This window comes from Podarcis tiliguerta, assembly GCF_965153285.1.
Source record: "Podarcis tiliguerta genome assembly, chromosome: 12".
NCBI lineage: Eukaryota > Metazoa > Chordata > Lepidosauria > Squamata > Lacertidae > Podarcis > Podarcis tiliguerta.
In genome coordinates, this window is record NC_139545.1 from 59,037,650 (window position 1) to 59,058,217 (window position 20,568).

A 20,568-nucleotide genomic window follows, 5' to 3' on the forward strand; every position below is an offset into this window, starting at 1 on the left:
CAGGTGTATATTTTTATTGTTTTAATAATGTAGCAGGAAACACCCCCCCCCCCCATCATTCAGTTTGTACAGACTTCACACACACTCACACTCACACACTACATACGCTACACTTCTGTTATAAATTCATAGAAAATCAACCATACATCAGATTTGCACTGTTCCACTTTTATTTTACTCCATGAAGGAAGGACTACAAAATGGGGAAGGTTTGATACAGGCCAGCCATAATCCCTTGAACATTCCAGCACATCCACAGGAGCCCTGCCCAGTTGCTATGCCAACCCTGATGGTCCTAGACAGAAACCCATCCACCACACTACAGACTGCATACAGGAGTGGATTCAACACGGACTATAACAAAAGAACAGTGATTGGATTTCCCCTCAGGGGGCAGGAATCTGCACTCTCCCCTTTGTCACCTGGAAAGTACTCATGGGGAGGGGAGAAAGGAGGAACCAGCCAGGTGACAGGACACTCAGGTTACCACCACAACTCCTCCCTCAACCCCTCCTTTCTGTAATGTATGCATGATGTTTCTGGGGGTGGGCTTGACCTAGAGGAGGGGAATTTCAAAAGTTTTTATAAGGTCTTGCACACCATTGTTCTGGGTCTTTCCTCCTCTCTCCTGCGAGTGAGGGGAACACCCTGCTGCAACAGTACAATAAAGGCCAAGCCTACAGGCTGCTGATTTGCTCCAATTTACTCTGGTTGGTGTCTTTACTTTTTGTCCAAGGGAGCCCTCGGATTTTTCCGGCAACAAATAATATTTCAGTGTTTCACTTGAATTGCATTTAACCTTTTAGAATGTATTAGACTTGTTTTTGTGTGTGTTGTGCATTTGTGAATCTCCCCCCTTTTACGCTACATTCCATCTCTCCTTATCTGACCCAGAAAGTGGCACAAATGACCCAGAAAGTGGCCATATTGATTTGTATGCTGTTGGTGGATTCTTGTTGTTTTGTTGGGCTGTGTATGTGATATAGGGGAGCCATACCAGGGTGAAGACATCTTCTTCTGTTTGTCCCCCTGTCAGTTTTAGTTTATTGGTTAATTTTTCTAGTAAGGCTGTTTCCCATACTATTTGGTACCTTGGTCCATGCTTATTCCTGACAGGTCTCTCCAGTGTCTGGCTATTATGCTTCTGGCTGCTGAAAGTAGGTGGGTTATGAGTTCTTTCTGGTGTAAATGGGCATTATTGTCTTGGAATATGTTTAGTAGGGCCAATTCTGGGGTGATTTCTAATACTTGCTTGGTTATTTTACTTATTTCTTGTATGGTTGTTGTCCAGAAGTTGGATTTGGGGGCACTCCCGCCACATGTGGAGGTATGTGCCTGTGGAGGTGCACCCTCTCCTTTCATTCTGAATTTCGTTGGGGCAGACCTTCTCAACTGGCACGTTGAGTTTAGTGAGCTCTGTCCTAATGCAATAGCTATAATAAATGCTGGGTCCCTAAATCCAGATGGTGGACATGAAAAAATAGTTTCCCTGGTTCTGTGGTTTATTCAAGAGGTGGTTGCTCTTCACTTGGGTAGCAAACAAGATGGTGTAGAAGTGAATTCTTACCACACAGCGGTAAGCCATTTTTAGATAGCTATTCTATCTCCTCTCACTCTCCTCCTTTCCAGGCTAGAGATATCCAGTTCCCTCAACCATTCGTCGTAAGACTTGGTTTCCATACGCTTGCCCTCCTCTGTACATGTTCCTGTTTGTTTTTTATTTTTCTTCTGTAGACTAGTCTGATTTTTATTTTGTGTAAAAAATAATTCAATAACAATATCTTTAGAAACAACAACACACATGTAGCCAGTATATGTGCTGGTAATCAGAAGTCGCTGATTCTGATATTATGCTGGTCTACGACTGTAATAAAGTGTTGCTGTTGATTCTGGCATCCCTTCCTCTTTGGGCTGTTTCCTTGATTTCATTCTCCAACTCAGTATCACTCTGGGCATTTGGGTCAGGGGAATGATAAGCTTGCTCCAAGTCCTACATTTTGAGCAGAGAGGAATGTGGGTCTTGGTTAAGTGGTGATTAATTTACATTCTGGTTTTGAAAAACTGAACTAGTTCTAACTGGTTTTAAACTGAAGAATGAAACTTACAGCTGAATCCATAGTTTATACGCCATTCTTCCTTCCCCTACCAAAAAACTGACGCTTGCATTGAGATACACCTGCATTGTTGATTCTAAGATGGCTCTCCTGCGAACTTAAGTCTCTGCCACATGAAACCATAGATCAATGGGTTTCGCTTTTTTGATACCCGACTTTCTAAAATGGGGATCTCATCTAAGCTTCTGGCTCCTCAAGATATTCCTGCTGGGGCAGAGCTGAAAACTTAAGTTTCTAAAACATTACTGCCCCTAGGATGGAGTTCTGAGGCTATACACACACACACACACACACACACACACACACACAGGATTTAGCTCCTAACACTGCTTTCACCATGCCCTCGTTAGAATTTCAGTGGATTCAGCAAACAAATGGGGATACTTAGCACTACAGTCACAGAGCTGCTCAACTCAGTTTTTCCTCTGATGCTGTGTCACTGGCATTGAGATCGGCTGTGCCCTGGGAACATTTGTGCGTGCTTGCTTTGTACCTGCAGCTACAGGAAGGCAGATTGTGCCCTTCACTGATCATTTGAGCATCTGAAAGTATAAAGTGGGGGAGAACATAACTCTTTCCCAAAACCTTTTGTCTCCAAGAGAATAATTTCAAAAGGAGATTGCAGCGTGAAACTGCTGGATTGCAGCTCATGAATTCTGTCACCTTTGGTTGGAATGGGGATAATAGATTCCTATGTGCTATTCTGATGTACGTGTGTTTGTTTATTTATTTTTATTTATTAGCTAATTATATTGACATCCCACCTTCCAAGGAGCTCAAGGAGCCATACATGGTCTTCTCCCAGCAACACAGGGAAGCAGGTCAGGCTCAGAGACAGTGACGGAGTGGGGATTCGAACCTTGGTCTCCCAGGTCCTAGTCCATCCAACACTCTCCACTCCCATCATCCCTGACCACCTTAGGGATGATGGGACTTGTAGTCCAACAACATCTGGGGACCCAAGGTGGAGAAAGGCTGCTCTACACATTACACCAGTGTGGCTCTCTTATGTATGGCGACCCACACCAGACTAGCCCCTTCTCTCTCTGAGGGAATGTGTCAGTGGGACTCCTGCTTCTCTCAGAGATTTCTCACCAAGGTCCTATGGCCTGCTGGGGACACCTTTGTTGGGTTTAGCATCCTCTTGCACTGATGCTGCCATGCTTTTTACGATGACAAAGACATGGGATCATGAGGGCTCCTTTATCCCACGTCAGACCTTTGCTTCAGCTAACTCTGATTTGTCTCCACAGACTGCAGATGTTCTCCAAGGTCTCAAAGGACATTCCCAGCCCCATCTGAAGATGTTGGGGGTTGAATCCATAGCTCTATATCTCACCCTTCACAAACCCAGGGTTTATGTTTCCTAGAATGTGGGACGACTGTGGTGTCTTTAGGATATATGGTTTATTTACACATATCTACAACCCAACCCTGCGATGGAGATCACACCATCAATACCCCAAGAAGTTCTTTCTTGCTCCATAGTCTTGTATTCAAGCAAATCAAACATTTCTCTGTCCAGCCCAATGCCTTGCTTCCAGCTTCCCCTACCCCTAACCCCACCCACCCTAACAACCCAACTCAAACCTAACCCTAAATCCCTAACCATAAGCCGAAACCTGAACATTAACCCCTAACCATAACCCAACCCTCAAGCTCTAATCCTAAACTTGACGCCTAATCCTGTACAATTATCCCGACCCTAAAGCTAACAACCCTCTAACCCCACAACCTACCCTGAACCTTAATCCCTAACCCCTGAACTCAACCGCTCTAACCGAAACCCAACACAAACCCCTAACCCTAACTCTAATGGTGACTTTAATCCAGGGGTAGTCAACCTTTTTATACCTACTGCCCACAAATGCATCTTTCTTGATGGTAAAATTTCCTTACCGCCCCCCAGTGCTCGATGGAAGGAGGATTCAGCTTGTGCCGTAGAACCCCCCTACTGCCCACCTAGGATCCTGAAACGCCCACTGGTGGGCGGTAGGGACCAGGTTGACAACCCCTGCTTTATCCCCTTACCCTAATGTAACACTAACTGCAACCCCTACCCCTCAACCCTATTCCAACCCTAACCCTCTAATCCTACACCCCTAACCCTAATCCCTGACTCCTTGTAAAAATCTATCAAAGTTCTTCTCGTTAGTCTTCCTGTGTTCATCAAAATCGGGTTAGCAACCTTTTTCAGCAGGGGGCCGGTCTACTGTCCCTCAGACCTTGTGGGGGCCGCACTATATTTTGAAGAAAGAAATAATAATGAATTCCTGTGCCCCACAAATAACCCAGAGATGCATTTTAAATAAAAGGACACATTCTACTCATGTAAAAACACGCTGATTCCCAGACAGAGGGGTGGATTTAGAAGGCGATTGAGCCAGATCCGGCCCCCAGGCCTTAGTATGCCTACCCATGAGCAAAATGAACCTTGTGCTGCCTTTCCCTATATTTTTTGCTCCCCGAAGCACAGCCAATCGCCATAGTCTCTTCCGCCCTGGAATCTAACTTGTGCCTGCTTTCCTTGGGTAAACAGACATAGGTAATACCACCAAATACATGAATGTGTGACATGTGGCTAACACTCCTCAAGTGTGTTATCCCTTCCTCATTCAAGAGGGTTTCCATGTGGTGCGAGAGAAACCATTTGGATCCCTTTCCAATCGGCCTTCAGGCCCCATCATGGGACTGAAACAGCCTTGGGCGCGAAGGTCGATGATTTCCGGCGGACTATGGACAGATGTGAAAGCTGTTTCCTGGTTCTGCTGGATCTCTCAACAACCGTCTGGGAGGGACGGGAGCTGGAGGAACTGTTATGCAAGGGTTCTGCTTCTTCCTCCTGGACTGTGCCCTTATTTTCTGTGTGTGCTCAGCAGATACCAGGAAGAGTTTCATGATGACACCATCCTGGACATGCAAAGGACAACAGTTGCAGTCGGCAGCAGCACAAATTTGCAACATTGGAGATCAATGTCTTCAGATAAGAGATCAGCATTGATGGCTACCTCGTCAGTGTTGCCAAATTGCTCCTAACTGTCTCCCCATATGTGACGTGGAAAAGGTATTCAACACCTCATACAGCGACTTGCACCATGAAGAAATATTGGGCACTGGGGGTCCACTCCATTGCAATCCTCATCCACATGCTGAAGTCTCCTGATAGATGGTTTCTCTGCACGATGAGTTCTTTGATGGGCAGTGAGACTGGGGCTTTCTGAAGCTCTTGCCATATTCCAAGCACTACTATGGTTTCCCCCTTGTATGAATTCTTTGATGAGCTGTGAGATTGCCCCTCTTATTGAAACTTTTTCCACACTCCAAGCACTGATACGGTCTCTCCCCTGTGTGAATTAGATGGTGGGAAATGAGACTTAACTTCTGGGTGAAGGTGTTCCCACACTCCAAGCACTGATATGGTTTCTCTCCTGTATGAATTGTTTGATGGAAAGTGAGATTTCTCTTACAACTGAAGCTGTTTCCACATTCCAAGCATTTAAATGGTTCCACCCCACTATGAAGTCTTTGGTGGGAATTGAGACTTTCCTTCCAGGTGAAGCTTTTTCCACATTCCATGCACTGATATGGCTCCTCCCCACTATGAATTCTTCTGTGGGAATTGAGACTATCTTTCCGACTGAAGCTCTTTCCACATTCCAAGCACTGATAGGGTTTTTCTCCAGTATGAATTCTTTGATGGGGTGTGAGATGGCAGCTCTTACGGAATCTCTTTCCACATTCCAAACACTGATATGGTTTCTCCCTTGTATGAATTATTTGATGGGAAATGAGATTTTTCTTCTGGTTGAAGCTCTTCCCACATTCCAAGCACTGATAGGGTTTATCTCCTGTATGATTTCTTTGATGGGATGTCAGACTTTCTCTCCGAATGAAGCTCTTCCCACATTCCAAGCACTGGTATGGGTTCTCCCCGGTATGAATTCTTTGATGGCAAGTGAGATTTTTCTTATGGGTGAATCTCTTTCCACATTCCAAGCACTGATATGCTTTCTCCCCCGTATGAATTATTTGATGGGAGGTGAGATTGGAGTTCCGGCTGAAGCTCCTTCCACATTCCAAACACTGATAGGGTTTCTGTCCAATGGGATTTCTCTGATGGGAAGAGGAATGGGAGCTCTGCCTGAAACTCTCTCTGCTCTCCAAACATTGATATGGTTTTTCCACTGTGTGGACTTTGTCCTGTTCTCTCTTGTTCCTAATTTCCAATTCATCACCACCTGCAATGAAGAGAGAAATAAATTGGGAAGAAATGGAGCCCCAAATTACTGAACGATGCTAATGAATGCTTGTGATAGAGGAAGAACTGAACGGAATTAGTTGTGAGGTCTTCCTACAGGGTTTGCTACCTTTGTTAACTGGCATTAACAGACATATCTTTGGTAACCTGAGTTTGGAAAAGCCTGGCTCTTTCTTGTTTGGCCCTATCATGGAAGCCTGCCTTTTTTGGTAATAAAAAACCTGACAGAAGCAATAAAATAAATAAACATCCTGGCAGAAGCTACTTCAGGTTCCCCTAGCACTCCAAAGCCTACATTTTAACAGTCCGGTCATTTCACAGCAGCCTGGTCATTGTTTAAAAAGACAAAACATTAGATAGCTCTCCATTCACAGTGTGCTTTGGGGGGGGGGGTGTTAGAATCCCAAATGTTGTACGTGGTCCTGCTGAGCCCCATCAAAATACTGGAGGTTCGTTACATAGAGATACTCTATGTACTGAATTGGTGCTGGAGGAGACTCTTGAGACTCTTGAGAGTCCCATGGACTGCAAGAAGATCAAACCTCTCCATTCTGAAGGAAATCAGCCCTGAGTGCTCACTGGAAGGACAGATCGTGAAGCTGAGGCTCCAAGACTTTGGCCACCTCATGAGAAGAGAAGACTCACTGGAAAAGACCCTGATGTTGGGAAAGATGGAGGGCACAAGGAGAAGAGGACGACAGAGGACGAGATGGTTAGACAGTGTTCTCGAAGCTACAAACATGAATCTGACCAAACTGCGGGTGGCAGTGGAAGACAGAAGTGCCTGGCGTGCTCTGGTCCATGGGGTCACGAAGAGTCGGACACGACTGAACGACTAAACAACAACAACAACAACAACATGTACTTAATTCCAAAACTGATATTATGATCCAACAGGGAGCCTTACCAAGTGAGTCCATGATCCCACGATTCTCCTCCATGACTTCCTTATGCAGAGCCCTTTGGTCAGGATCCAGCAATGCCCATTCCTCGTCTGTGAAATGGAGAGCTACATCTTCAAAGCACACTGGACCCTAAAAGGAAAAAGTACGTTCCTCTTAGAGAGCGTAAAGATTATCTATCACACGCTGCTCTGTTGTTTTCTGCCTGTCAGTGGCAGTGTTGTTTTAATGGGATTGTTTTCCTGCATATTTTAATTACATGTGAGATTCTTTTAATGTATTTAATTGTGCCTTTTAATGACGGGTATTAATCTTTTGGAAAAGAGTGGAACTCCACAAGGTAGTCTTCCAATCATTTTATCTGCGCAAGCCTTCCCGTTTGCCTCATGGAAGGACCCCCTGTCGGCTGTTCTGGGGCAGAACCTTCCTAGTACCTGAAAGCCAACTTCAAGGGGCACCTGGGGACACAGGGAAGGGGGTGAGAGGGAAAACAGCCTCGTTGTGCAGCTGATGAATCCTCACTGGTGAATCCTCACCACTCTGTTGTATGGTTTTCCGACAGCTGATAAGCCGATTTTAGTATTAAGAGATAAAGATGTAAATACCTAGACAGCATCTTAAAAAGCAGAGACATCACCTTGCCAACAAAGGTCCGTGTAGTAAAAGCTATGGTTTTCCCAGTAGTGATGTATGGAAGTGAGAGCTGGACCATAAAGAAGGCTGATCGCCGAAGAATTGATGCTTCTGAATTATGGTGCTGGAGGAGACTCTTGAGAGTCCCATGGACTGCAAGAAGATCAGACCTCTCCATTCTTAAGGAAATCAGCCCTGAGTGCTCACTGGAAGGACGGATCCTGAAGCTGAGGCTCCAAGACTTTGGCCACCTCATGAGAAGAGAAGACTCCCTGGAAAAGACCCAGATGTTGGGAAAGATGGAGGGCACAAGGAGAAGGGGACGGCAGAGGACGAGATGGTGGGACAGTGTTCTCGAAGCTATGAACATGAGTTTGACCAAACTGCAGGAAGCAGTAGAAGACAGGAGTATGCCTGGCGTGCTCTGGTCCAGGGGGTCACAAAGAGTCGGACACGACTAAACAACTAAACAACAACAAAAACTGATACATAGCAACCTTCTGAAGGCCAGTCTAGGTGAAGATCCTTATTCTCAACACATAAACCTTGATTGACATGCTCAGACTTTGTTCAGGGCAGCTCTGACAGAAGTCAAGAGGAGGAGAGGAGATTCCTTTGGGCCAAAAAGCAGTCTGGCTGCCCCACCCCTCTGCCTCTTCCCCACAAGGCTCCTTCCCGCTACCTGATCCGGTTCCACGGCCACTGCTTCAGCTCCACCTCCATGGAAAGGCAGATGAGGAGGTCTGGTCAGCATCCTTCTGTCACCTGCCAAAGTTAAATGGGAAGCCATGAGGGCATGCTTCTCTCAGAGGTGAAGCTGAGCATCTCTAGCTACAGGCGGGCCTTAGAGAAAGCCTCACTTGCTGCTTTCATTTGGACCCATTTTGTTGTTTAGCTGTGTAAAAAAACATTTCCCCTCCTTAGGATTCTAGGTCACAAATGTTTTCTCCAAAAAGATGTGAAGACCTCTCAGATTAGTTTCAAAATCCACAGAACGTGACCAAAGAAAGAGAAAAACCTCATTGCTTCCTACCTGGGGGCCTCTCTCTGGTGTCCAACAGAGTCCTCTTTGCCTCAGAGGAATCCAGGCCCATCTCTGCAAATGGATTCTTTCCCTGAAAGAGCAAGAAGGATTTGAGAGGAATTAGAAAAAGAATGGCAGAGGTAAACACTCCAATGGCATCAGACATCATTCCTTGGAAGCTTTCCAAAAAAGGATGGGCAAACTATTACAGTGTCGGGGGATACTCTCCCTCCTGTTCAGACCCCTTGGGAGTATCCAGAGCAAGTCTCTCTCACCTGCTTTCTCTCTGCCTGCTTCCTCTCCTCTGCCTGACTCAGGAGGAATCCTTCGGCCAGGGCCACCGCCTGGGAACTGGTCTCCGCTCCACATTCCCTCACCCAGCTCTCCATCTCTGGCGGAAGGACGGCCAGGAACTGCTCCAAGATCACCAGGTCCAGCATCTCAGCTTTCGTGTGCCTTTCTGGCTTCAACCACTGATGGCAAAGGTGGTGGAGTCGGCTGCAAACTTCTCGGGGTCCTTTGGCCTCCTGGTAGCAGAACTGCCTGAACTGCTGGTTCTGCACATCTGTGCAGGGGGTATCCTTCTCACTCACGATCTTCTGCACAGAGTTTTCCCTGAATCCTCCACTGTTCTCAATGTTGATGGCACGACCTCTTCTTGCTTCTGGGCCAGCTGAGTCTTGCTCATCCATCTGGGCTCTCAGGAAGTCTCCAAGAGATCAGAAGGAACCCTTGGTCTTCTGCCAAGTTCCGTCTGTCCTCATGAGAGGTGCTACCAAATCCTACAAAGCAAATACATTGTTCTGTTATGAAATTCATACACTGCCAGGAGAAGACAAGATATTCCTTGAGCAAGCATGGTTGAGTCTTGCTAGGAACAAGGCCTGTACCCCCTCACAGCTCAGATTCGTAGCTATCTTCAAGAAACAAGCAAACAAGCAGGCAAGAAGGAGAAGCAAGCCTCTAGCCCTCCTAGAAGGAAAGTTACCATGCAAAATGTGGAGGCAACTGAAGGGATTTCTGTGATACGAGAAAGCCTGGTTGCTCCTGCCTTTCAATAGTTTCAGTCAAAGATTGAAGTCAGACCTGTGATTGACGAATGAGTAATGTGTATGGGCTGTATGAGGCTCACATCAAGGTGCTCACATGAGGGATTCGCTTAGACCCCCAAATATCTGACTAACTGTCTCCTTCTCTACAGACCATCTTGGGATGTTCAGGTTGGCCGAGGGGGTCCTCCTGGGAGTTTCATCACCACCCTCAGAGTTTTCAGTGGGGGTGACCCAAGAGTGGGCATCTTGGTGGCAGTGAGGGAATTCCCTCCCAACAGAGGCCAGCCAGGCACCTTCCCCTCTTTACCACAATATCCGACTGCTGAGAAGTGTGTTTTTAATACTGACTATGGTTGCAACCAGCCCTGGGTTATAAATGTAGTATTAGTAATAAGAGTAACAAAAATAACAACTGGAACAATAAAAAAATAAAGTGTAGGGGGGAGGAAAATAAAAGTGCAAGAAAAAACCCACCCACTCCATAAGCAATTGGTTCAGTGTGGTTGATCTAAATTGAAATTATCTTCACTTTGAACGCCGCTCCCACATTCAACCAAAGACCAACATTTTTTAAAATGTCATTGGTAACATAGGGAGAAATATGACTTACTCTTAATTAACCACAAGGGCTCCTGACATTGCAGAGGGTTGGACTAGATGATCCTCAGTACCACTTCCAACTGATTCTATGGCTTCCTCCACAGTATCCCTGGGATACTGTAAAAACCCTCCCCACCCTCTCCCTATATATAAGGGTCTGGTGATGTCTGTTTCAGTGTATCTGAAGAAGTGTGCATGCACACGAAAGCTCATACCAATAACAAACTGAGTTGGTCTCTAAGGTGCTACTGGAAGGAACTTTATTATTATTATTATTATTATTTTGTTTCGACTACAGCAGACCAACACGGCTACCTACCTGTAACCTGGGAACCACAGTTATGGATGCTGGCAGTTGCTAGGAGCACCCCCCCTCCCCAGAGTGGTTTAACAATCCATCCTCCTTGCCAGGGAACTCAGATAATTGTCTCTTGGGCAAAGGGGGCTGGTGGAAGAGGGGGGCGCTGCTTGTTTCACCCCCAGCAGAGCTTTGCTTCCTTTCCTTGGATGGTGAGACCCCCCAGGGGTTCTCAGTACGGCTTTCTGTTAAGTCTCCAAAGATTCTCAGGGCATCTGAGCAATGGTTGCATGTCTGAATGGGCGCACATGGATTAGCCAGGAGTCTGGATTGCATCGGGACAAACTCAGCATCAGAACAGAAGATGAGTTCCACAGGATCAGGCCAAAGGGCCCACTGTGGGGGGCAGAGTAGACCCACTGTGGCTCCCCTCTCCTCCTCCGTGAATTTTCCTCCTCCTCCTCTTAACAAACCTAGACAGCATCTTAAAAAGCAGAGACATCACCTTGCCAACAAAGATCCGTATAGTTAAAGCCATGGTTTTCCCAGTAGTGATGTATGGAAGTGAGAGCTGGACCATAAAGAAGGCTGATCGTCGTAGAATGGATGCTTTTGAATTCTGGTGCTGGAGGAGACTCTCGAGAGTCCCATGGACTGCAAGAAGATCCAACCTCTCCATTCTGAAGGAAATCAGCCCTGAGTGCTCACTGGAAGGACAGATCCTGAAGCTGAGGCTCCAAGACTTTGGCCACATCATGAGAAGAGAAGACTCCCTGGAAAAGACCCTGATGTTGGGAAAGATGGAGGGCCCAAGGAGAAGGGGACGGAGGACAAGATGGTGGGACAGTGTTCTCGAAGCTACCAGCATGAGTCTGACCAAACTGCGGGAGGCAGTGGAAGACAGGAGGGCCTGGCGTGCTCTGGTCCAGGGGGTCACGACTAAACGACAACAACCACCTCCTCCTTTTAAAGCCATCCAGGTTGGTGACTTTACCTGCCTCCTGCAGGAGGGAGTTCCAAAGCTTTAACTCTGCAACGCAGGAAGAAGCACTTTATTTCTCTGCCCTCCACCTTCCAATATTCCTTATTTATCTACTGCACAGATAAGGTTTTCATTTTCATTGTGTATTTAATGTCCGAATGTTTATGTCTGGCTACCACCTCTGGTAAGAAATGTGACTTGTGCATCAGTGTGAATTGGGTTTATTTGCACGACTTTTCCCCTAACCCAAAGACCAGCCCCCCCCCCCAAGTGGCAGGCAGCCCCTGGATGCGGAGGAGCAAAGTTGCAGCCGAGGAACTCTCCTTGGCTTTGCAGAGAGAAAGGAGTGGAGGGGGCCCCTCTGCTCCTTGATCTGGTGGGTCCTCCATGCATGAGCCGAACAGGCCCCCCATGCCCCTCCCCCTGCAGCCCCGGGACCCCCCCAATGCACGCACAGGGGGAAGAGAGGGGAGACTCACCAGATCCCAGGAGGGGTCCCCGAGGCAGCATTTGCAGAGGGATATCAAAGCCACCCCTCTCCCTATGCAAGTGGGGGGGGGGCTGGAGGGAGAGGGCTTAGCTCTGGGGGGGGGGGGAACCTGCCCCCTCTTTATTTCCTCTCCTCTCTAGGAATCCAGCTCCGCTCCTTTTAACCCTTGCAAAGCCGAGCGGAGCAAGCTCACCCCTCGCCCCGTCCTTCTGGAAAGCAGGAATCCCTGAGGAGCCCCGGGCATCGCGCACAGCCGGAGGAGAGGCTTCATGGGGGGGGGGGCGTCCTGGCTGGGCTCTGAGCTGCTCCCTCCCTTGGCCGGGAACGGGAGGAGCAGCTGGCAGGGAAAAGGCTCTGCAAGAAACAGGAGTCGCCTTCCTAGAATCCAAAATGCCAGAGACATCTGGCTGCGAAACCTCTTCTCGGGAAGGGACCCCTAGGGGTCATCTAGTCCAACCCCCTCATGCAAGGAGCATCCCCTGCAGACGCCCCCCCCCCGTGCCTCTGCTTACTAACCTCCAGGGGAGGAGAGCCCACCACCACCCGACTCAGAGAAATAGGAGAGCTGGGACCCCGCAAGGCCATCTAGTCCAGCCCCCGGCCATGCCATGCCCTCGCTCGCTCCCCCGCCCCTCTCTGTTTCTCAAGTGCCGGAGGCGGAACCTTCGCGCGCGGGCCCTGCCGCCCAGGGAGACGCCTTTCCGGAGGGACGCGGAGCGCCTTCCGCCTCCGCCTCGCTCTGCCTCTCGTGTCATGGCGGCGGCCCTTCAGGGTAAAATACCGGCAGCTTCAAGCAGGTGCTCTATAGCAGAAGCGGGTTGTTAAGCCTCTTAAGTTAAGAGCTTCAGGCCCCACTCTCTTGGGGGCCCCCAAAAAATTTTTAAGGAAAAAATAACCTGGATGTACATTTCCAAAATATAAGATAAAAACAAATAAAATAAAGCCTCCATACAGCAACCGTGTTTTGTGTTGTGTAGGCTCCAATTTGTTATGTGCAAATGGCTTCAGATACCTCCGTCTTCTTCTTTTTGGCGATCCCTCGTAGCCGAGTAAGATTGTCCTCCATAAACAGGGTTTTAACAATGAGTCCATAAGTGACTGTGGAGACCATATAGCAGATCAACACAAAAAACAGCAACAATTTGTTGTTGGCAAAAGGACAGCTGGACATAGAAATTACCTTCAGTAGCTTAAAGGTAAAGGGACCCCTGACCATTAGGTCCAGTCGTGGCCGACTCTGGGGTTGCGGCGCTCATCTCGCTTTACTGGCCGAGGGAGCCGGCGTACAGCTTCCGGGTCATGTGGCCAGCAGGACTAAGCCGCTTCTGGCGAACCAGAGCAGCGCACGGAAACGCCGTTTACCTTCCTGCCGGAGCGGTACCTATTCATCTACTTGCACTTTGACGTGCTTTCAAACTGCTAGGTTGGCAGGAGCAGGGACCGAGCAATGGGAGCTCACCCCATTGCAGGGATTCAAACCGCCGACCTTCTGATCGACAAGTCCTAGGCTCTGTGGTTTAACCCACAGCACCACCTGCGTCCCTTCATTTTAACCCACAGCACCACCTGCGTCCCTTCAGTTTAACCCACAGCGCCACCTGCGTCCCTTCAGTAGCTTAGGGCCTCATCAAACCTCAATCCAGCCCTCCTCTTAACACTAGTTGTACAATTCCTGTCTCCCTGGAAGTAAGCCCCACTAAGGGCAACAGGTCTTGTGTGTTTATGGGATTGCAACCTAAAGCACCTTGCAGAACAGCAGTGGGCTTTTAAAGAGTGGAAAGCCCTCCTCCTTTGGGGCAAGAGATTCTTCATCCTTGAAGAAGACAGGACAAAGGTGTTCACACAATATGCAAAAGTCGTACCTTGCCATGATGATGATAGGCATCTTGATCAATGGTTGAGTTTACATTACAGTCCTAAGCATTTCTGCCCAGAAGCAAATTCCTCTGAGCAATGGGACCAAGTGTAGAATAACAGTTTTGGATTACAGCCTTAAACTGCTGTAAATATACCTGGATGGGGTCTGAGCCAACCATGCCAAAATAGAGGCCTATCTTGGATGAGATCTGTCTCTGTTATTGGAGCAGGCAGGTTTGCCCTCTTTTATCACAGAATCTCCTATTGTGGGGCAAGTGTATTGTGTGGAGCACAGTTGTCTCCCCTATTTGCACTCCCTCTGGGCACTCTCAAAGAGTCTGTTTTGCAGTTCATGGAGGCTGTTTCTACGGATGCAGCACTAATAGCAGCTTCCGTCCCAATGAACGGGGCATTATCCACATATCAAGTCCTGGAGCAGGGTTTCCCAGCTGTTTTTGTACTACAATTCCCATCAGCCACTGGGGATGATGGGAGTTGTAGTCCAAAACCAGCTGGAGACCCAAGTTTGAGAAACACTGCACTACAGCAAAGGGTCAATACAAACACAGTAGAATATACAACTGAAATGTTACGTTTATTTTACTACTAATACTGTATTTGAGTTACTAATGAGTTCTTGTTTTATTTTGGTCTGTGTCATGAACTATTAGATCTCCTTTTTATAGCAGCATCACTGGGCAGCTGTTAACATGGACGAATGGCAAAGTGCAGTCCTAATTGGTCCAGTCCATAAAAGCCTCACCTACCACAATCCTCACCACCACGGCTCCAGTTTTGCTTCACTGTTAAGTGATGTATTTTAGTGTCAATATTTGCACATTCTTTTTCTTCCAATAGTCAAAGACCAATGTCTGTTGCGACAAAGCCTCCTTCGAATGTGTATATGTACCTGAGCTTCCCAGCCTAACCTACCTCACAGGGTTATTGTCAGATTAAATGAGGAGGGGGAGAGCCATGTAGCACCACCTCGAGCTCCTTGGAGAAAAAAGTGGTACATAACTGCAATAAATGAATTTCAACAGGGATGCATGTCAGATTCTGCGCTTAGGCAGGAAGAACCAGCTGCACCAATATAAGACATGGGGAACCTGCCTTGGCAACAGTCCATGTGAAAAGGATCTGGGGGTCTTAGGAGACCACAAGCTGTGATTTCTTGGATACTTAAATCCCCTTAAGAGTAACTTATCTTCATACTTCAAAATAGTTTTAGCCCATTTATTTTTTGTTGAATATTCATTAATTTGTATCCAGTTCCATAGCTTCTGAACCCATTCCTGTAGGCAAGATGTATCATACTAACTTAGAAATACCATTCCTTCGATTTTCGCTTCTTCCATTCCACTTGGTGTGTCCAAAACAGTAATCCATGGGGTTTGCTCCATGAATTGGTGTTTCTCCCTGTTCAGATTTGCTCTGGCACTGCCCCTCACGCCTGCGCCCCCTTCCCACTTGAGCCAAGGTGCACAGCTTTGACCTGAGTCTTTACTGGGTAAACACCCCCTTTATTCTGTCTGTCATCACAGAGAACTCTTATCTGAACACTTCACCTCCAACATAGCAAAGGAGGGTGTGTGCAGTGGAATGCAACTCATAGATAGATGATAGATAGAAAGATAGATAGATAACAAGGGTTCCCAGGTAACTTTGTGTACATAAATGCATGCTTTCAAATGTTCCTGTTTCTTTTTTTTATTTTAATAGTTTATTTATTTATTTTATTATATTTTTACACCGCCCTTCCCCCGCAGATCTCAGGGCGATACACAACATAAATATACAATATAAAAACACCAAGTGCATGATGATAAAAACAAGAGCAGGAAACAAATCACGAAGACCCACCTCTTCCCCCAACTGTAACAAGGGGTAAAGGTAAAGGGACCCCTGACAGTCGCGGACAATTCTGAGGTTGCGGCGCTCATCTCGCTCTATAGGCCGAGGGAGCCGGCGTTTGTCTGCAGACAGCTTCCAGGTCATGTGGCCAGCATGACTAAGCCACTTCTGGCGAACCAGAGCAGCGCACGGAAACGCTGTTTATCTTCCCGCCAAAGTGGGACCTATTTATCTACTTGCACTTTGACGTGCTTTCGAACTGCTAGGCTGGCAGGAGCAGGGACCGAGCAACCGGAGCTCACCCCATCACAGGGATTCGAACCGCCAACCTTCCGATCGGCAAGTCCTAGGCTCTGTGGTTTAGACCACAGTGCCACCCGCATCCCTAACAAGGGGTATTATAAGGCTGTTCCTTTACTGCTAATCTACCCAATGCAACACTGCTTCAAAACAACCACTACTTTCACTCTCCACCTGTCTCTACTGAAGCGACTATAGACCATCTCAGGAGAGCTGCTCCCTGCCTTGCAGGCCTTTTCCCACCTGGCCTGGGAGGACTGATGGACTGACTCCAGCTGCAATGGCTGAGCCTGTTGAACAGTCTCTGGGGCTTTTGGGGTGAGGGGTTGTCGCTGTTGAGTTTTTTGTATCTTTATTATCTTTATTATTTTACTATTTATTGAATTTATATACCGCCCTATACCCAGAGGTCTCTGGGCGGTTCACATAAAAAGATCACAGTATATAAAATAAAAATAAAAGCAATAATCTAATAATACTCCCCCCCAAAAGAGCTACATTTTAAAAGGGTATTGGATGTTAACCAAAGGCCTTGGTTAAAAAGGACCACTTTTGCCTGGCGCCTAAAGGTGTGTAATGAAGATGCCAGGCAAACTTCTCTGGGGAGAGCATTCCACAGACAGGGAGCCACTGCAGAGAAGGCCCCATTCTTGTGTTGCCACCCTCCAGATCTCTCAAGGAGGAGGCACACGAAGGAGGGACTCAGAAGATGATCTCAGGGTCCGGGTAGGTTCATGTGGGAAGAGGCGGTTCTTGAGGTATTGCAGACCTGAGCCATTTAAGGTCTATAGGTCAAAACCAGCACTTTGAATTGGGCCTGGAAACTAATTGGTAGCCAGTGCAATTGGACCAGGATCGGTGTAATATGCTCAGACCATCTTGCTCTGGTGAGCAACCTGGCGGCTGAATTCTGCACCAGCTGAAGTTTCTGAACCGAATCTTTATCTTAGATCTTGTTGTGATTTATGTGAAAACTACTCAGTTTGGTGCTTTCAAACTCAGAGCCAATAATCTCTCACTTTAGCATTCCTAACCCCCCCCCTCCACTCCCTAGCTAAAATTTCCTTAAAACCACCATTCTACCTACTTACCACTATTACATTAATTACTTTGATACAGGTGTATACAACTTTAAATACAAAACACCAGAACACTGCACACAAAGACTAAGGAGATGCAGAAGCATGCACGTTTTCCAAGAGTGTTACTAGAGAGCAAGTGATTAGGTATAGTGATAAGGGCTTCAGGAACCCTGGGAGACTTGGGTTCAAATCCCAATTTGGCCATGAAGCTGAATAAATGGATTTCAAATAGGACAAATGTCAGGTTCTGCGGTTAGGCAAGAAGAACCAGTTGCACAAATATAAGGTGGGGTATCCTGGCTTGCCACAAGCTGAACATGAGACAACAAAGTGATGCAGCAGCAAATTCACTTAATGCTATTCCAGGCTGCATCAACAGAAGTCTAGTGTCCCGATCAAGGGAAGTAATAGGACCAATCTATTCTGCCTTCCTCAGACCACACCTGGAATCCACTGTTCAGTTCTGGGCACCACAATTTAAGAAGGATATTGACAAGTTGGAATGTGTTCTGAGGAGAGTGACCAAGATCATCAAGGTTCTGGAAACCAAGCCTGATGAGGAACAGTAACGGTATTTGGGTATGTACTGAAAAAGAGAAGAGATGATAGGCATCCTCAAAAATCTAAAAAGCTATCCCATAGAAGATGGAGCAAACTTGTTTTCTCCTGCTCTGGAGGGTAGGACATGAACCAATGGATTCAGGTTACAAGAAAGCAGATTCCAACAAAAAATGAGGGAAAACATTCTGACGGCAAGAGGTGAATTGGACCCTTCCAACTCTGCAATCCTTTGATTCTACCCGATGTGAGTTCTTTGATGGGAAATGAGATGGGTTCTCTGACTGAACCTCTTTCCGCATTTCAAGCACTGATAGGGTTTCTCCCCTGTATGAGTTCTTTCATGGGAAGTGAGATGGGCACTCTGACTGAATCTTTTCCCACATTTCAAGCACTGATAGGGTTTCTCCCCTGTGTGAATTCTTTGATGGGAAGTGAGACTTTCTTTCCGACCGAAGCCCTTTCCACATTCCAAACACTGAAACGGTTTTACCTCACTGTGAATATATTTATGTCGACGGAAGTTTGTGATTGTATTAAAGCTCTTTCCACATTCCAGGCACTGATATGGTACCTCCCCTGTATGAATAATTTGATGGGAAATGAGGCTTAGTTTTTGGGTGAAGCTCTTTCCACATTCCAAGCACTGATAGGGTTTCTCCCTGCTGTGAATTCTTTGAGGTGAAGAGAGACTTTCCTTCTGATCGAACATCTCTGAACTCTCCAAATACTGATATGGCTTCTCCACTGTGTGGATTTGGTTGTGGTCTCCATTAAGATCAGAACCCGCAATGAAGCTCTTTCCATATTCCAAGCACTGAAATGGTTTCTCCCCAATATGAAACATTTTGTGGGAAGAGAGTTTGGCACTATGACTGAAGCTCTTCCCACAATCCAAGCACTGATACAGTTTCTCCCCTGTATGAATTCTTTGATGGCCCTTGAGATGGGAACTCTGACTGAAACTTTTCCCACATTCTGAGCAGAGATACGGTTTCTCCCCTGTATGAATTCTTTCATGGGAGGTGAGATGGGCTCTCTTACTGAAGCTCTTTCCACATTCTGAGCAGAGATAAGGTTTCTCCCCAGTATGAATACTTTGATGGACCGTGAGACCAGGCCTGTGACTGAAGCACTTTCCACATTCCAAGCACTGATATGGCTTCTCCCCTGTATGGATTCTTTGATGGACCGTGAGGCTGGAACTCGCATTGAAGCTCTTTCCACATTCCAAGCACTCATAGGGTTTCTCTCCTGTATGGATTCTTTGATGGGAAATGAGATTGGCTGTCCGACTGAACTTCTTTCCACATTCTATGCACTGAAAGGGTTTCTCCCCGGTATGAAATCTTATGTGGGAAGTTAGATTGGCACTCTGACTGAACCTTTTCCCACATTGCAAGCACTGATACGGTTTCTCTCCTGTATGAAATCTTTGGTGGGAAGTGAGATGGGTGCTCCGACTGAAACGCTTTCCGCATTCCAAGCACTGATATGGTTTCTCCCCAGTATGAAGAATCTGGTGGCCCTTGAGGTGGGCACGCTGCCCAAAACTTTTTCCACATTCCAAGCACTGATATGGCTTATTCCCAATGGGAATGTTTTGAAGGGAAGTGGAATGGGAGCTCTGAAAGAAGCTCTCCCAGCAATCTGAATATATATATGGATTTTCCACTATTTGGATTTCGTCATGCTCTTCCTCGTTCTTAATTAGCAATTCATCACCACCTGCAACAAAGGGAGAAATTGATTAGATATCCTCAGGAAAAAATGCAGTCCCAAATTATTGAACAATGCATGAAGGCTTGTGATAGAGGAAAAACTGAAGGCCTTACCCCAGGGTTCACTGTTGTTGACTGGCAATACATATTTATTGATTTTGCTTGGCCCAATCATAGAATTTGTGCCATTTCAAATGTCAGTAATCTTATTGGTCAACCAAAAATGTGAGAAGCATAAACCAAAACAAAAAATGTGACAGAATCTACTTCAAGTTCCCTAACAACTCTGAAGCCTACATTTAAAAGCGCAGGGCAGTTCAGGCAAGCCTATTTAGAGTTCAAGAAGACAGATAATTCAAGGTTAGCTGTGGGGGTGTCAGAATCACAGAAAGATATGTACAGTGGAGGCTCGGGTTGTGAACGTGATCCGTGCGGAATGCACGTTCGCAACTCGCGTCTGCGCACGCGCGGGTTGAGATTTGGCGCTTCTGTGTAAAGCGCGATTTAGCACTTCTGCGCATGGGCAACCTCCAAAACCAGGAAGTAACCCATTCCGGTACTTCCACGTTTCGGTGGTCCGTAACCCAAAAAAATGTAACCTGAAGTGGCTGTAACCCGAGGTATGACTGTATCGCATTTCAAAACAGATATTATGATCAAATGGGCAGTCTTACTGAGAGAGTCCAGGATCCCACGATTCTCCTCCATGACTTCATTATGCAGAGCTCTCTGGTCAGGATCCAGCAAAGCCCACTCCTCGTCCGTGAAATAAACAGCTATATCTTCAAAGCACACCGGACCCTAAAAGAAGAAGAAAAATGTCTTGCTGTCAGACAGCATGAA

The 20,568-nt window shown here is 46.8% G+C and overlaps 2 protein-coding genes across 4 annotated transcripts in view; both read right to left on the bottom strand.

Annotated features, from left to right (window-relative positions):
- Nucleotides 1-3,502: 3,502 nt before the first annotated feature.
- Nucleotides 3,503-12,998, bottom strand: LOC310660928 (uncharacterized protein). The gene is made up of 6 exons (XM_083406505.1): nucleotides 12,870-12,998; nucleotides 9,207-9,713; nucleotides 8,941-9,022; nucleotides 8,590-8,672; nucleotides 7,280-7,406; nucleotides 3,503-6,352 (listed from the first exon to the last, which is right to left on the bottom strand). The coding sequence occupies exons 2-6, from the start codon at nucleotides 9,621-9,623 to the stop codon at nucleotides 5,361-5,363; spliced, it is 1,701 nt and encodes a 566-aa protein (XP_083262631.1). The 5' UTR covers nucleotides 9,624-9,713; nucleotides 12,870-12,998; the 3' UTR covers nucleotides 3,503-5,360.
- A 2,912-nt stretch (nucleotides 12,999-15,910) lies between these two features.
- Nucleotides 15,911-20,568, bottom strand: part of LOC310660880 (uncharacterized protein) — a 63,383-nt gene continuing 58,725 nt past the window's right edge. For all 3 annotated transcript variants that reach the window (XM_083406337.1, XM_083406338.1, XM_083406336.1), the window contains exons 5-6: nucleotides 20,400-20,526; nucleotides 15,911-19,732 (exon numbers count right to left, since the gene is read on the bottom strand). In XM_083406337.1, coding sequence (XP_083262463.1) covers nucleotides 18,243-19,732; nucleotides 20,400-20,526 — 1,617 coding nt within the window. In that variant the 3' untranslated portion in view covers nucleotides 15,911-18,242. The remainder of the gene's footprint in view (nucleotides 19,733-20,399; nucleotides 20,527-20,568) is intronic.